At 51.9% G+C, this 16,988-nt stretch overlaps 1 protein-coding gene across 2 annotated transcripts; it reads left to right on the top strand.

The window, feature by feature from the left end:
- The first annotated feature begins 1,469 nt into the window (after positions 1 to 1,469).
- Positions 1,470 to 16,126, top strand: TXLNA (taxilin alpha). Of its 2 annotated transcripts, XM_047870660.1 has the most exons (11): positions 1,470 to 1,606; positions 2,188 to 2,397; positions 3,020 to 3,358; positions 4,799 to 4,890; positions 8,031 to 8,201; positions 9,560 to 9,754; positions 10,377 to 10,496; positions 10,731 to 10,805; positions 11,310 to 11,402; positions 11,817 to 11,912; positions 12,630 to 16,126. In XM_047870660.1, exons 2-11 carry the CDS (start codon positions 2,220 to 2,222, stop codon positions 12,954 to 12,956), a joined length of 1,686 nt encoding a protein of 561 aa, XP_047726616.1. In that variant the 5' UTR covers positions 1,470 to 1,606; positions 2,188 to 2,219; the 3' UTR covers positions 12,957 to 16,126. The 2 variants fall into 2 exon arrangements, with proteins under 2 accessions (XP_047726616.1, XP_047726617.1); XM_047870661.1 differs by lacking the exon at positions 1,470 to 1,606 and having other exon boundaries at positions 1,847 to 2,397.
- Positions 16,127 to 16,988: the final 862 nt, after the last annotated feature.

Genomic DNA, 16,988 nt, shown 5'->3' with positions numbered 1-16,988 from the left:
AGCAGACTAAGGGATGGGGAAGAGCATTGCCCTGCAGTCTAACTGAGGAAAATACTGAACATCTTGAAAAGCCCCAAAACAATGCCCGATTTGCACAACTTCATTCTCAACCTCACTGCCCCAGACTGATGCTAGGCTGTAGGACTAGAATTTAACCAATAGTTCTTACAATGTTCATTGACTTGTAAGCAAATAATTTCAACATCCCATTACTATGCTGTTACAGAGCTCTATCCAGACCGAGGAGCTGTGACAGACTGCAGAGCACCGGGAAGGCTCTGAAGTGAAGTGGCCTTTGTGCTGGGCCTAAAAATACTGTTTTTGCCAGAAGGGCATTTTGAAAGCTGGAATAGCACCTGAAAAAACTGGGAAATCCTGGAAAGATTGAGAGTATACTGGAAGCAAAAAAGGCAGAGGGCATGGACAGAATTGGCTGGAAACAAAAGTCAAACCATTTAGGCATTAAATTCCAGGCACGTGGGTTGTTGGCTGTTTTTCTCTTATCTACAGGCAGCTGAAAAAAGAACTGATCGCACGTTTGGAGAAAGTTTGGGTTCTCCCCCGCTTTAGCCCAGTGCAACTGGGATTTTGTCTGTAGAGGGTGGGCCAGTCAAAGTAAAGGCTCAGGAATTGCTGTGGCCAAACTGCTTGCAGAGGCCCCTCAGACCCTTCCAAAGAAGGACTAGGGCTAGTAATGGAGAAGGGATGGAAATAATTTCACAAATTACCTTGACTCATCCTCAGGGAAAGTGTGCCGTGGTTATTTCTCCTGGGTACGAATCAGGGTACTGAACAGTAGTTAAAATGGGTACTGGTGCCAGACTTCCTGCTTTTGAATCCCTGCCTGAACCACTCATTAACGATGTGACAAAGTTATCTTTTACCTTACTGTCCTCAGATGCAAATGGGAATAACAAATACTACTGTTCTTGATAAGTAGTTACGAGGATTAAGCTAGTAGACGGGAAAGCACACGGTAAGCTCTCAAAGAACCGCTATAGTTATGAAGAGTTTTCATTTGAATACAGAAAATGAGGCCCTGGGAGAGACTGTGTGGTCACAGCAAATTAGTGATGAAGTTAGGACTGGAACGCATGTCTCCAGATTCCCAGCCCCAAATTCCTTCTATCCCTTGTCCTCGGAGTTCCTCCTAGTCATAGATGTTCACAAAAGGGGAGTAAGGCTTGTCGGGGCTTGCAGGAGAGAACAGCCAGTAGCAGGGCTTTGGACCCGAATGGGTCCAAAGCAGGGCTTTGGACTTCTGCATGACAGAAATGGGCTGGACTCGTGTATCCGTGTAGAATGACTGGCTCCTTTCAGACCTCCTGGGTATCCGGCTCCTACGACTAAAGTTCTTTCCATTGCATCTTGGGAGATGGGGGCGTCAGCCCCGGCGCCTGGCGGGACTTGTAGTCCTTTCCCTCCCCCGCCTTCCCAACTCCCCCACCTCAGAGGCCGCCGTCGCTTCATCTTTCCCAGCAAGCACCGCGAGAGTGCCGGCTATCGATTGGCTGTAGCGGGAGAAGGCGGCTCGGCCGGCAGCGGTTGCCCAGGGTTTCCGGTGCGAGGCCAGAGCGGACGAAGCTGTCGGAACGTCGGCAGTGAGGTTCGTGTAGCGGTCTGGGGGAACGAGGCGACCAGAGGGTCTGTGGGCCTGAACGCTCTCGGCCAGTGGTGGGACTCACGCCGATTCCGCGGGAGGACTCAGGCCAGGCGGGAGGCGGGGGGCGGGGGGGGGGGGGGGTAGGGCTGAGGCCTTTGCGCATGCGCTGGCGGGCGGTGCGCGCTGCTGGAGGGCGCGCGGGGCGTGGGTGGCTGCGCGCGCGGGGGGGCCCACGTGGGGCCTGGGGGCCGGGGGAGGGATGGGAATCGAGCGTCCCGCCACGTCAGTCTCCGGCCCTGAGCCTATCCCGCGCTGGGCCTGCAGTGAGGGGGTCGTGTAGTGCCGAGCAGCGGCTTTGATCGAGAAAGGAGGCCTCGCCTGCCCCGCTTCTGGAGCGGTGTTCTGCAAACCTGCCTGGGCGCGTCGAGCTTCCTTCGCTGGCCAGAGGCAGAACCGTTGGCTCCCTCCCGTGAAGGCCGGCCGGCGTGTTCTAAGAAGCTCTGAGCACCCGGTACCGGGATCTCGGGTCTAGGCTGTGAAGACTATTGAAGTCTGGAGAATAGAGAGTGTGTTTGTTTCTATAGGATCCGCGCCCAGCCTAGCACCGCAGACCACAATGAAGAACCAAGACAAAAAGAATGGGGCTGCCAAGCAGTCGGGCAACACTTCCAATGCAAAAAGCAACCCGGGGCAAGCGGAAGCAGGACCAGAGGGAGCCCAGGGGCGGCCCAGCCAGTCGGCTCCTGCGACAGAAGCCGAAGGTTCTTCCAGCCAGGCTCCGGGGAAGACTGAGGGTGTGTGCCAGCTCTGCTTTCCAGCGGGCAGGGGGAGGAGTTTGTGGTGCCCCAGGGTAGCTTCTGGAGTCAGAGGCCTTGGCCGCTGTCTGTGCCACCCGCCCCCCCCACCCCCAGATCCGTACAGCTTCCCGGAGTGGGGAGGGTGGGGGGGGTGATAGCGCCTCCCACTGTATGCACTGGAACAGAACTCTTGAGAGAAGGCTCTGGCAGGATTAAATCAGGGGGCAGCCAAAGAAGACACCCAACCAGCCAACCCGGGTTAGAAACCCCTCATTCACCAGTGGGTAACTGCTCTTCATATTGGAGCCATTCCTGGAACTTTTTTAATAGCAAGAAATAATTCTTGCAGTGAGGAGAAGGGGATGTACTAGACGTTGAGCTCCAGCTGTGTGCCAGCCCTATGTGCTGGATGCTTTATTTCCTTGATTTGTTTGACACTCACAAAACACATGGTTGGGCAATAGTAGGACATAGTTGTATCATTTTATAGGTAAGTAAACTGATGCTTAAAGAAGGTGGGCAACATGTAACCCAAACCAGTAAGTTTGGGCCTGGAAATTCCAACTGCTGGTGTAACCATCTTGTTTTTCATTTTGCCCCTTGTCCTGCCCTGCTGTAGGAGCACAAGCCAAAACTGCTCAGTCCGGGGCCCTCCGAGATGTCTCTGAGGAGCTGAGCCGCCAGCTGGAAGACATCCTGAGTACATATTGTGTAGACAACAATCAGGGGGGCCCAGGTGAGGATGGGGCACAAGGTGAGCCTGCTGAACCTGAAGATGCAGACAAGTCCCGGACCTATGCCTCGAGGAATGGGGAGCCCGAGCCAGAGACCCCAGTAGTCAATGGTGAGAAGGAGACCTCTAAAGGGGAGCCGGGCACAGATGAGATCCGAGCAAGTGACGAGGTCGGAGACCGAGATCACCGAAGGCCACAGGAGAAGAAGAAAGCCAAGGGTCTGGGTGAGCAGAGGGCAGCTTCTTGTGAGGCTGGTAAGGTGGGGAGTTTGGACCCAACATTCCCTGGGCTAACCTGCTCTGCCAGGATTCAGAGGAAACTACTTCCCAGAGCAGCAAGTTACGTTAGTTTGATCTAAGCTGGGGCTGTAGGCCGTAGTACAGAGAGGTGTGTGAGTTGTTCGTTGCATAGGGACTTCTGGCCTTGGAAGGAAGTAAGAACCAAAATCTAGCCTGCTTTCTCTGTCTTTGAGAAAATGGAGAGCAGGAGGCCCGAGTGGGCTCCTGTGTCAGCCAGCACTGTCTCTAACCTGCACTGTGAACTTGGGCAAGACCTTTCTCCTTCTTGTCCTTAGTTTTCACTTGTCTACAATAAGATTTAGACTAGACCAGGGTTGAAAACTCAAATAAGCCAAGTTAGACGGAGGGCCCCATGAAGACCAAGACATCGCCTACTTCATCCAAAGAGGTGATTGCCACTTGGTCCCAGCTTGTCGATAGCATGTAACATTACAAGCTAAGTATAGCCATGAAATTTCTCTGGAGTTTTAGCAGTTGACAACTAATATGCTAGGAGGCAAACAAAACCCCTCTTTGGGTTGGATTTGGCCTGTGTACATGTGCTTTGCGGTCTCCGCACCCATCTTTTGGAGCCTCCCAAGGTTGACACTCCAGGAGCCTGATGCTGTGCTATGTACAGCGGCCTTCCAGGGAGACAGAAGGCAGACTCGACTCAGGCACAGTGAGGGGAAGTCATTGGAGGGTTGGGCAGCTAATGTGTGTTAAAGAATCAAAGTTAGGTGATACTATATCTGTGTCTTAGTCCCGCTTCCCCACCTCCTGCCTGTCATCCTGATTGAAAGAAGGTTTTTTGTTTGTTTTTGTTGTTACTTACTCTTAGAGTCAAATATTGGAAGGTATATGTGTTTTAAAGTTCACTGTCTGGAAGGCGTGGGGGAGGGAAAAAATAAAGTTCGCTATTTGACTGCCTCTGTTGAAGAGAGTTTTGTAGTTCTCAAGGAGACCTCTTCCTTTTTGCATCCTTCTTTCATGAGGGCCTTCCTTGCATTGAAACAGTAGCACGTAATTTGCAGATGGGACATTTTTTTTTCTCCTATTGGTAGAGCAGGCAGCTTTTGTGGTCCCACCCCTGGTGTTCACCAGGGAGTCTTCACATATATTCAGTCATTCATTTATTAAGCATTTGTGGAGTATGTCTTCTGAGGTGGGCACCGGGGATGGTACTGGGCAGTACTGGGACCACAGCAATAGGCAGAATTGGGTTGGCAGCAAACCTCATAAAGCACACGGTCTAACGGTTCGGCAGCCAGTTCAACAAACAGAAGTGTAAAGTATGAGGAGAGAGGGCTGCGGAAGAGTGTGGGCCCAGGCCTGGGGAGACCCCCAGAGAAGGGGGTACATTTTTTTGCTCCCTGTGCTTTGCAGGGAAGGAGATCACGTTGCTGATGCAGACACTGAACACGCTGAGCACCCCAGAGGAGAAGCTGGCAGCTCTGTGCAAGAAGTATGCTGAACTGGTCAGTTCTCCCCCTTCTTGCACCCGCCCTGCCTTGGAAAGTCAGCAGGCCACCTGGCATGGGGTGGAGGGTGCAGGGGCAGGTGGGTGGCTTAATTGCTCTTCAACCTCTTTGAGTCTTTTCCCCATCTGTTAAGTGGGGAGTCAGGTCCCAGCCGGCCTCTTCCAGGCTGACTGTCAGAGGAGAAGCTTCACATTCCAGTGGTCGAGCCCTAGCTGCCTGGCCACCGTGCCAGACACCGTGTCAGCTCACCTCTGTGTGCTTCAGTGTACATCTCCCCAAAATATGGAAACGCACAGTGCCGTCGTCATCACACTTGACAAGACTAGCATTAATCGTGTGATGTTCTTTAGTACACAAATTTCCCCAGTTGTTTAAAATATCAGTTTGGTGACAGTCGGGCCAGAGGAGGTCTGTTTAATACTTTGGGTCCTTAACTTTTTTTTCCTTTTACTCCAAAACAGTCTTCATCTTACTGCCCACTGTTTTCCCCATGACATTGATTTATTGCAGGTCAGTTATTCTGTAGGGTATCTCACTTTCTCACTTGGTGGTAGCATTTAACTTGTCCCTTTACCTCCTGTAGATAAAATGGAAATCAGCTGTAGAAGCTTGATCCGATCTGAGTTCAGCTCTTTTGATCAGAACTCTTCATAAATGGTCCTCTGTAGAGAAACAGAGTGTGCTGCTCCCACTTTCAGTGATGGAAGATTGTCCACTGGGTTCAGGTGGGGCCAGCCAGGTTCCTCCCTTGACAGCTTTCCATCAGAATTTGAGTGAACGGATTCATCCACTGAGGGTCATTGCCTAACTACTTATTTTTAAATTCTTCCATTCCATTTGCATTTATTACCTGGAATTCTATAGAGAAGTGGTCTCATTTGTAAAATGGGGAAAATCGCATCTGCCTACTGGGGTTATTATAACCACTAAATAAAGGACAAGGTATGAAAAAGATAGCACCCCTTCAGAATGAGCCAGCTAGGGAACGATTGATGAAGCCAGAGAGGAGGAGCTGAGTCACTAGGGTGATGTTCTCAAGTAGACGAGGAGGTAAGGGCCAGAGCATGGGGAGAGGGTCGGCTGTGGTGGGAAGCACGCCTGGGGCCCGGTGACTGGAGGAGAGAGCAGGTGGAGGTGGATGGGCAGGGGTGTAGCTTGTGCCACCCCTTCTGGTTGCTTCTGTTCCCAGGGAGATGGGATCTCCCTGCTGGGGCTGAGGAGAGGTGAAAAGGAGGAGGAGATAGTTGTCTGGGGGCACCTGGGTGGCTCAGTCTGTTAAGCGTCTGACTTTGGCTCAGGTCACGATCTCACAGTGGGTGGGTTCAGGCCCCACATTTATGCTGACAGCTTGGAGCCTGGAGCCTGCTTCAGATTCTGTGTCTCCCTCTCTCTCTCTGCTCCTCCTCTGCTTGTGCTCTTTCTGTCTCTCAAAAATAAATATTAAAAAAAGAAAAGAAGTAGTTGTCTGGAAGAGGAGTATGAGCGACAGGAGGGATGTAGTTGGGCTGCGAGGCAGACGAGGGTCTTCCCCAGAGGGGTGGTCACAAATTTAAAGTGCAATTCTTCAGGCAGGGCTGGTTCAGTGCCAGTGCAGAGGACTCAGAAGGTTGATATATCAGGGTTGGGGTTTATCAGGAAAAGGGGGCAAGAGAGTTGAGGATGTAAGAAATCTAAGCCAGGTGAGAAGGTCGGTAGTCATTTAAAGGAGGGTTTGGGACCCCTGGGTGGCTCATTCGGGTAAGCATTGATTTGGGCTCAGGTCATGATCCCAGGGTTGTTGGATTGAGCCCTGTGTCAGGCCGAGTGTGGAGCCTGATTAAAATTCTCTCCCTCCCTCCCTCTCTCTCTGCCTCTCTCTTGCTCACACATGCATGCACACACACTCTTTCTCTCTCTCAAAATACACTTTTATTATACATGTTTTACATATAAAATAAAGAAGGGTTCAAGGAAAGTGAAAGGATGGTTGGGTCATTGAGTTGGAGGTCCAGCATGGTAGAATTTCTGGGTCCACAGATACTGGAATGAGCTAGAATGATAGGTTATAGTTGGTCCTGCCCTGGGATGAGATAAGGGAGGTGCATGTGCTTCTGGGTAATGACAAAGTCTAGACCTGACTGTCCAGGACAGTAAGCACTGGCCAATTGAAGTACGCCCCGTCTGAGTTTGGATGTGTTGTAAGTGTTGTAAGATACACATCAGATTTGAAACACCTGAGGAAAGGGGAAGAATTAAATATCTCCAGTGTTTTGCGTTGATCTCGGGTTGAAATTAAAATATTCAGGTATTAGATTAAGTAAATATTTTACTAATGTTAATTTCATCTACTTTTTACCTTTTTAATTTTTTTTTAACATTTATTAATTTTGGGGGGGGGGAGAGAGAGAGAGAGAGAGAGAGAGAGAGAGAGAGAGAGAGAGAGACAGTGTGAGCAGGAGAGGGGCAGAGAGAGAGAGGGACACAGACTGAAACAGGCTCCAGGCTCCGAGCTGTCAGCAAAGAGCCCAACGTGGGGCTCAAACTCACGAACCATGAGATCATGGCCTGAACCAAAGTGGGACACTTAACCGATTGAGGCACCCAGGCGCCCCTACTTTTTACCTTTTTATTGTAGCCACTAGAAAAACTGTAATTACATAACTGAGTCACACTGTAGCTGCGTTGAATAGGCTCATGGAAGGGAAGCTGATCTGCAGAGAGGACAGGGTCTGAGGACGAAGTTAAGGTCTGTCCATAATGTAAGACCAAAATGATAACAGCAATCGTGGTGAGAGAAGTGGTGCTAAGTCTCGGGGTAGCAAGAGGGAGTGATGGGTCTAGTGAGTACATGGAGGGGGTGGCAGGAGATCTCGTCTGAGGGCATGAGTCTCCCAAGAGTTGAGGGAGTGTAATGGCCTGAGAGTCTTGAGAGCTGTTTCTTGAGTCAGAGCAGTCACAGAAACTGGGATCTGCACCCCTGCTTGTCCTGGGCACTTGTCTCTGTGTCCTCGAGATGGGGCCTCTGGGTTTATCGAAGTGTGTAAAGCTCCCGGACCACGTCCAGCTGGAGCGGTTACAGCCAGGGTCGGGAGATGGGGTTGGGGAGGGGCCCTTGGGAAGAGTCCCACGGGGCACTTACTTGTGCTCCCTGCCCCCAGCTGGAGGAGCATCGGAACTCCCAGAAGCAGATGAAGCTGCTACAGAAGAAGCAGAGCCAGCTGGTGCAGGAGAAGGACCACCTGCGTGGGGAGCACAGCAAGGCCGTGCTGGCCCGCAGCAAGCTGGAGAGCCTGTGCCGCGAGCTGCAGCGCCACAACCGCTCCCTCAAGGTGGGCACTCCCCCCCCTCAGCTCCTCTCTGATGGGCTTTGCCCTCAGCAAGTAGCGCGGGCTTGGAGCAGAGAACTAGATGTCCCCAGCGGCGCCCTACCTTAGAGCATCTAGTCACCACTTGACCTGGACTAGTATCCCGTAAGGTGAGGGCCGAGGTGCTGAGGGAGCCCAGGACACAGGGCTTCAGCACCGCTCCGTTCCCTAGCAGTTCGCAGGGAGGCCGGGGCCCTGCGCTGCCGGGTGGCTCCTCTTGCAGATTCCAGCAGTCCCGGATGCTGGCTCTTTTCTCCCGGTTCTGCCTCTCCTAGGAGGGGGTTCATGTGGTCACAGCCTAGTCACTGCTGTGACCTCTGGAGGCGGTTTTATGTGTATCCTTTATTCCTCACAGATTTGGGTTGGCAAATACGTGGTAGTTTGCAACTTGTTTTGCTCATTTTTAGTTTGTCTTTGAAAACATTTCAACTTTAACATAAACTTGATGTGAGAGATTCAGAGGTGACAAAAGTATAACAAAGGTGACAGTTGCCCACCCTCCTCAACCCCAGTGTCCCGCAGAAACTGCTGGGAAGTAACTACTTACATGTAAGTTTATGTACAGACTTTAGACTTTCCTCAACACGTATGTAGTCTTATATACGATTTTCTAAATGGAATAGCTATACTTCTATTGTTTCATATTCTGTTTCGTTTTGTCACTTTGCATAATGAATGCCTCTCTTTCCTTATCAATTTAGGAGTAACTCATTTTTAACAGCACTGTTGTATGGATGTACTGTATTTCATCAGTGCCTTAGTTAAGGAATCGCTGGGGTTTTTTCTAACTTTTCACTATTACGTTAGTAGAGCAAAGTGAAAATTCTTGTTACATATATCCCTGGCTAATTATATAGAATTTATCCATAGGATAAGTCTCAGAAGTGAAATGTCTGGGTCAAAGAGCGTGCACGTTGTAAACGTTAATGGTTTAGCCAGATGGCCTTCCTGCCAATATGTCTGCGTGCCTGATTCTGCACAGTCTAGCCAACCCTGGGATTACTGCATTTGAGTTGGTTGGGGGTGGGGAGGGGAGAGATGAAAGCACAAAAATTAAGACTTCTTAACCTGAGGTGTGGAAGAAAGGGCTTCGGGAGATCTAGGCTGCTTTAGAATGGCAGTTACGTGTATGCCTGCGTTTTTCTAGGAAGACAATCTCTCACTTGATGTCACCTGATAGACGGGTTCGTTAGGAGCCCTTTTTGCATGACTTCTTGGAACCTGGCTGCTCCTGACTTGGAGAGCAGGGGGGGTTGTTGGTACAGACCGTTGCTGGCTGGGGAGCAGCGGGTGATGAAGCTGGGGCTGACTTCTCTGCCCAGGAAGAAGGTGTGCAGCGGGCCCGGGAAGAAGAGGAGAAACGCAAGGAGGTGACCTCACACTTCCAGGTGACACTCAATGACATTCAGCTGCAGATGGAGCAGCACAATGAGCGCAATTCCAAGCTCCGCCAGGAGAACATGGAGCTGGCCGAGAGGCTCAAGAAGCTGATCGAGCAGTATGAACTGCGGGAGGAGGTGAGGTGTCCCTCACAGCCATCACCCGTCTCCAAGCCACCTCTCCTTCACTGTCCAAAAAGTATATAAAATCCCCACGGTCCTTTTTGTCAGTTGCTTTGACCTCTGAAGTAGTACTTGAGTCCATCACCTTCTCTCCGTTCCTGCCCTCTCACCTGGTCCCGGCTCCCAGGGCTCCTCCAGCAGTTAGGACTGCCACTCCTTGAAATGTGCATATCTAATCTTTGTAGGTGGGGCGGTTCTTTGCCAACTGAGCTAAGCCGTTGTGTTGGTGGAGGTGTCGTTTCTGTCCTTTCTTCCCATCTACAAGGGAGTCGGGCCACAAAAGGGAGGGTTGTTAGCCCAGCGGAGTGAACTCTTGGGGCTGGAGGTTTGAGGGTATTCATTTCTTGGCTTCCTGGGAGCTGATTTCATCCCTGTGCACACCCAGGACTGACTGGAGAGAAACAAGGTGAGGTTGGGAAGTAGGTCTTCCGGGGATCTGGGGCCCACGTGCTATGGTAGATGTGGGAGTCAGAGCGAGATGGGAGGATGGGCAGGAGATCCTCGTCTCTGCAGCCGCCAGGCCTCCCTGAGAAAGGGTGCCGCTGACAGGTGGCCCTCCCACCGTGCTTTCCTGCAGCACATCGACAAAGTCTTCAAACACAAGGACCTGCAGCAGCAGCTGGTGGACGCCAAGCTCCAGCAGGCCCAGGAGATGCTGAAGGAGGCCGAGGAGAGGCACCAGCGGGAGAAGGATTTTGTGAGGCTCGGGCCCCGGGGGTGGAGGGTCTGGGATGAGGTGGGTTGGGTTCCAGCTCAGCTCATAGTTAAGCTGGTAAGGGAGAGGCTGCCGCCTGGCCAGACCAGGACACTTTTCCCTCAGATAGCAGTCTGAGAGCAGGAAGCCTCGGCGGGCTCTGGGGCATGTGGCTTAAAAAGGCCAAACAGCCCCTAGGGGTTTCTGACAGGATCCGGGGTCCTGTCTTGGAAACAGCTCCTCAAAGAGGCAGTGGAATCCCAGAGGATGTGTGAGCTGATGAAGCAGCAGGAGACCCACCTGAAGCAGCAGGTGAGAGACCGTGTGTGTCCTGACCCTGTGCATCTGAGGCCCCTTGCTGGGATCCATCGTGGGGGAGGGAAATAGGACCCTCGTTCTAGGACCACTTTGACTGCTGTGTGACCTTGCTGAGCCTTTGTTCCCTCTGGACCCGCCAGGCACCTGTGGTGGTGACCAGGTGGCTAGGTGAGCTTGAAGGACCTCGTTCCTAGTTGGAAGCGTGTGCTACTTTTGAGGAGGCAGCGATGCGATGGTTGTTTTTAACTACATAAGTTGTACTTAATTTCCAAAGGAAAGTTTGAAAACAAACATAAAGGCAAAATGTAAGGCAGCATAAATCGTGCTTTCCAGGCTTAGCATCTTGGATTCTGTCCTTCCAAATACACAGTTTTTTGCTTTAAAGTAAAAGGGTACCTCAATAGAATTGTCAGGTCAGAGGTCCAAGCGTGGATCTGACCGTGTTAACCAGAAGTGCCCCCCGGAGAAGCCTAATCTTTGGACTTCTTTTTCACCCAGCTTGCCCTGTACACAGAGAAGTTTGAAGAGTTCCAGAACACTCTTTCCAAAAGCAGTGAGGTGTTTACCACATTCAAGCAGGAGATGGAAAAGGTAACAATGTCCAGACTACATATGGCTCCAGGGCACAAGTTGCTTCATTCAGAATTGAGCACTGGGCCTATCGTCAGGAAGCCCCAGCCCCTGGGGTGCTTTGTGTGGGGAGCTGTTTACAGTAACAGTGTGATTGTCAGCAAAGGTGGGCTGTAAGGAGGCATCAGAACCTTTCCACTCCCTCAAGCATCACTGATATGTGCATCCTTCAGGTTTTCCGAGGGGAAGGGGCAGCCTTGTCATTTTCTGTTGTTGGTGGTGGCACTTAACTTGAGATGTCCTGGTGTGGCACCAAAGGCACCGACTCTGCCCTGTAATGCCTTGCTCCCTCAGGACTGTTCCCCCACCTTGGAGACACAGATGCGTAGACAGTCTGGCCCCTGACCATTTCCTTCTGTCTGCCCCATAACCCAGATGACTAAGAAGATCAAGAAGCTGGAGAAAGAAACCACCATGTATCGGTCCCGGTGGGAGAGCAGCAACAAGGCCCTGCTTGAGATGGCTGAGGAGGTGGGCTGCGTGTGCTCTGCCGCTGGGGGGAGGCGGGTGCAGTTTTTGAGTGTTCGGCCCTTTCCTCTACTTTGACCAGTAAGTCCTGCAGCTGGCACGAGGTGAAGCTGGGACTCACGTGTCCGTCTGTCCAAGTCCAAAGGCACTGCCAGCTGTTTCCCTGTGGGAGATGGTGAGCCCAGTAGCAGGTCTGCAGTAGAAGCAAAGAGAACAAATGGAAGAAAGAAACACAGGAACGGAAAAACTAAGGGCTACAGTGATGGACACAGTTTATGTGCAGAGTAGTTCAGCTACTTTGATTTCGTGGATTGAGATGTAGGAGAAGGGAACTAACTGCTGGCGTAGCTACGCATGCCAGACCCTCCTGAATGATTTAGATAATGCCTGTTCATCGAATCTTCTCAAGATCTGTGAGGTTGGTGTTAGTAGTCCATTTTAACAGATAAGGGAGTAGGCTCAAAAGCCAAGTCTTACCTTTGCCAAGGTCATCTGGTGGATAAATGGAGAAACACACTGTCATGCCCCCTCTCTGCACCACACTGCCCCCTACCTACAGCCACGTCTTGGCATCACACCAGGGCTGTTTTCCTAGGAAGGGACCAGCTTTTGACTCTGGTCTGCTCCCAGCATCATTCAAGTGTGGATGTTTTCTACCAAGAGGTACTGTTGCCTGGGGGTTTGATGGCATGGCACTAAAGGCTCCATTTCTCCCCCTAGAAAACACTCCGGGACAAGGAGCTGGAGGGCCTGCAGGTAAAAATCCAGAGGCTGGAGAAGCTGTGCCGGGCGCTGCAGACAGAACGCAATGACCTGAACAAAAGGGTACAGGACCTGAGTGCTGGTGGCCAGGGCTCCCTCACTGATGGTGGCCCTGAGCAAAGGCCAGAGGCTCCAGCTGCCTCCAAGGAGCACGGTGGTGAAGGGCCTGGGGCTCAGTCACCTAGCTCCCCAAGGGCCACAGAAGCTCCTTGCTGCCCTGGAGCACCAAGCACAGAAACACTCAGCCAAGCAGGGCGCCAGGAGCCCACCTCCACCACCGCCTAGGGAGCCTGGCACGGGGGGCATGCTGGGAAGGGAGCAAGCCGCCCAGCCAGGCCTGGCCCATGCAAGGCTCCCGCTGCCAAGCAGTCCAGTGCTGAGGCCCAGGGTGCTCTGACCTGGCTGGCATCTGACACTTCGCAGTTTTGGATTTTGTGGGTCAGTTTTACATACATACGGCATATGTGCAAGGCCTCCTACATTTCTATCTGTAAGTGTAAAGTGGGCTTGCACTGGAGGTGGGGGTGTGTACAGGTGAAGTCACTGGCTCTTCTAGGAGCTCGAGAGTCTTAAAAAAGCTGTCATCTGTAGCTGCTGTCACAGTGAGCTGGCAGGACAAGTGACTTGAGCATTCCCCTGCCTGATTTGAGGCTTAGACCCCTCCCTAGACCTGCCCTTCAGGGCTCGTGACAAGTGACACACTCAGGCCTTGACCGTGTTTCCCTTGTTAGCAGGGCTTGGGCAGTCCTGGCTCTCCTAGCTCCCCTGGAAGTTCCTTTGCTTCTCAACCTGGAGAAGGGGTCCCCGGGCGGAGCCCGGGCAGGGCCCGCACAGCCAGGGATCCAGCTGCTGTCCTGCCTCAGACGGGGGACCAGGGGAAAGTTGCTGTGGGCTGGTACACTGTTAGGGAGCCCCCGGGCACCGCTTCCCCTGCCCTCAGGTGGTGCCAGGACCAGGCCAGTGATGCTTCTCAGTAGCCTTATCATTCACAGGTGCCTCTCTAGCCTGCACAAATGATTGACAAGAGATCACCCAAAGGATGCTTTCTGAAGGTTTTTGTTTTTTGTTTTTTTGTTTTGCACGTGACCGTGTGTGTGTTGATCTGAGGGAGGAGGAGGGGTCCTGGAGCAGTTGGGTCTCCAGTGCCACCACCCTCACCATCCGACCTGGTACCTTTGCCACGTTGGTGCTGAGGTTTCCTGTTTGGTGAAACCAGATTGTTTGTGGTAGGAGAAAGGAAAGGGCATCTAATGGTTTTGCCACAAGCTTGCCTTTGTGTTTCAATCCTGGGAGGCCACCGCTGATTCCCATCACTACTGTCTCCATGCGGAAGTTGCTGGGCCCCGTGCCCAACTGTCCCTTTGGCTTTTATGAATCTGTTTCTGCTTCTGACCCCATCCCTAATGTGCAATCCTTGAGATTTGCCCTGGTTCCATTGCCCAAGGAATAAGAGCTGAAGTATGTCCTCCTTGACATTCCACCTCCCAGCTCTTGTCTGATAGCTAAGGGATAGAGTGAGACTTGACAGCTGAGCCTCGGAAATCCACAGGTGGCTGCAAATATTTGTGTCTGGTCCCTGCCCCCCAAACTTGCTACTCTAGACTGAAAGTTCTGGTTGCACACTTGCCAGGGCACTAGCCAGTCTGTGCAGAGCAATTTTCTGGAACAACAGAACGAGTCTCAGACCCAGAGGCTGGGCTCTGCTGGGCTTGAGGTTCTAGATCCCACCTCTAGCCAGGCCTTGGATTCGGTGCAGCTGAGGGAGGTACAGGGTCATAGAGCTTTTCTTGCTGGATTTCCTTAAAGCTGGTTCATTATCCTTCAGGTCCCTTCATCTTGCACGACCGGCTCACTCTCCACACCTTTTACTTCAGTCCATCACATAAATAGGTTCATGAAGAGTGTTAAGTACTCCTGAATCATGTTATGACCTAGAACAGAGATGGCAAATGAATGGCACACCATTGTCCCTCTGCCCCCCATGGCAGATACCACTAATTGGCCTAGAGTGTTTTCCACTAACCTCTGGTATATCCTCATTAACCAAGATTCCCCCAGCAGCCAGTAGAAGTGTTGAGACTTACTTGCCATCCCTGGCTGAGCTTCTTCCCTCCTGTGGAGAAACGTTCCTGAGATCTTTCCCTCTGAAATTCCTGTGTCTGGAATGGTCCCTGGATATGCCTTTTCCTGCCCCAATAAGGCCTTCTTCCAACAATGCCTGTGTCAGGCTGAGACACACAAGAACTGCCAACCCCATACAGGGTTTGCTGGGTTCTGGAAGCACAGGGAAGAGGCAGAAGCTTCTGCCTGCCTGCTTTAAATAGCAGGAGGCCTGCAGTAGCCCATGTGATTGCCTCCCTTGCTTCAGCTACCTCGTAGAGCCTATGGGGTCGGGGGGGAGGGGGGCGGGGGGAGCTGTTGGAGCCCAGTGTGGTGGTGGGGACTCGTGACTGTGCAGCACAGCAGCCCTCTGAGACCCAGTCTAACTACTGTGGGGCTACGGTGAGCTACGGTGTGGCCCCAGCTGGTCTTCCCAGGTCCAGAATCTAGGTCCTGGGCAAGTCAACCCTTTGCTCTCAGCTCCAGCCATGTCTAGGTATCCAGACCACGCTATAGATGGGAATCCCGTTTTCTCTCTTCCTCTCCGTTGACCACATCACAGCAATCACTACAGCTGCTCTGTTCATTCTGCTTTCCAAAGTCAACCCAGGTACCTGGGTGCTGCCCTCACCAGCCAGGAGCCTGGGCCAGATGCGGGGAAGGTGGCCTATCTGAATGAAGGCCAGTGCCTTCCTCACCAGGGCAGGTCCCGTGCACGTGACCTCAGTTTTAGGACCAAGTGCTGTGTTGGATTCTTCAGTTGCTAGCTTTTCCTCCAGGGGACCAGAGCCGGCGAGGCTCACAGCCTTGAGCCCTTGTCCCTGCTGACGGTAATTTGTGTTCAGGACCTTGTCCAGCTGAGAGCCTCACATACACCAGATTGTGAAGAGGTTTCAGCAGCACTTTGTTATAATTTGTTTTCCATGAGGCTTTCGGACCATGGGCTGAGCTCAGGCACTTTCTGTAGGAGAATGTTCTGTCTGTAAAGATGGTTATTTCCATTCCTCCGCCCCCATCACCGTGGCCCTGCTGAGGGCTGACCAAGAGGCCAGTCGAACTGACCTCGTGGCTTTGGGGAGGGCCAAGGCCTGCTGAGTGGATTATCCAGCTGTGGCTCCAGCCCTCCCACCTTTGCAGCACAGAGGTGGTCACCCCAGGGACAGCCAGGTATCTGCCTGGGGGAGGGGTGCTGCCTTCTGTCCCTGTAACTGCTTCCCATGTGGCTCAACCTGGCCGCCCAGATTTGTTTTAAAGCTGTGCTGACAGCCTCTTTGTCTCCTTTTGGTATTCACAACAGCCAGGGACTTGATTTTGATGTATTTTAAACCACATTAAATAAAGAGTCTGTTGCCTTACTTGTTTCTCTTTTGACCTTTGTGGTCATTGGTGCTTCTGGATCCATCTAGCCAGCACTGACTTGTCTGGCTCTACTGCAAAGCTTCTGGCTGTGCCCAGCTTTCGTGCATCTTGCAGAGCACCCCTCTGGCTGCCTTCCAGGAATTACCATGGGCTAATGCATTTGAGCTGCTCAAGCAAAGCCGTTGCCAAAGTTGGCATGATGCTCATATCCATAGAAGGATCAGATATTTTTCATTCAAGTCAGAGGTTACCCCTGCCCACTAAGGGTCAGGCTAGTGATGAAGAAAGATACTACATTTTATTTATTTTTGAGTAATCTCTGCACCCAACGTTGGGCTTGAACTCACAACCCCTGGGTTAAGGGTCCCATACTCTACCACTGAGCCAGCAAGCACCCTGGAGAAAGATACTTTCAGATACAGAAAAGTCAGTGGTGCTGTGGGAGCATAAAGGAGGTCTCTGTCCCCTTCAGCAAGGAGATAGGGGTGGACACCTGGAAAGGAATTATGACCCAAAAGGCAGGTAGAAGTTTGACAACTTAGTAGTGAAGTAGTTTACCTAGAAATGCAGGTGCCCAGGATGGGTAGTGGGAGGTCACCAGGAGCCTGTGTGCCAAGTTAAGTGATTTGGGCTAGATCCACAGGGCAGGAGGAACCACTAAAGGTATTTAGGACATTGGGAAAATCGACAAAGAAGGCATAAGGTAAGGAAACCAGAGAGGCATAGGCCAATTGAGGCCCAAAATCAGATGGCTGGATACTAATCCCTGCTGCTCAGGGCTGTCACAGGCCACATCCTCTGGCATTGACCTACCTCTGAGTTCTTTTGATTTTGTACATTCCTTGAGAAGACCACATC

This window comes from Prionailurus viverrinus, chromosome C1 (assembly GCF_022837055.1).
Source record: "Prionailurus viverrinus isolate Anna chromosome C1, UM_Priviv_1.0, whole genome shotgun sequence".
Classification (NCBI taxonomy): domain Eukaryota; kingdom Metazoa; phylum Chordata; class Mammalia; order Carnivora; family Felidae; genus Prionailurus; species Prionailurus viverrinus.
Note: the sequence above shows the minus strand (reverse complement) of the source record. Positions and strands in the feature narration are given on the sequence as shown.

What these genes read in the sequence shown, in the direction of transcription:
- TXLNA (XM_047870660.1), top strand. Translation starts at nt 2,220, where the DNA reads ATGAAGAACCAAGACAAAAAGAATGGGGCTGCCAAGCAGTCGGGCAAC. An exon ending in TCAAGCAGGAGATGGAAAAG is followed by an intron (nt 11,403 to 11,816) that starts GTAACAATGTCC and finishes CCCATAACCCAG; the next exon opens with ATGACTAAGAAGATCAAGAA. An exon ending in TGCTTGAGATGGCTGAGGAG is followed by an intron (nt 11,913 to 12,629) that starts GTGGGCTGCGTG and finishes TTCTCCCCCTAG; the next exon opens with AAAACACTCCGGGACAAGGA.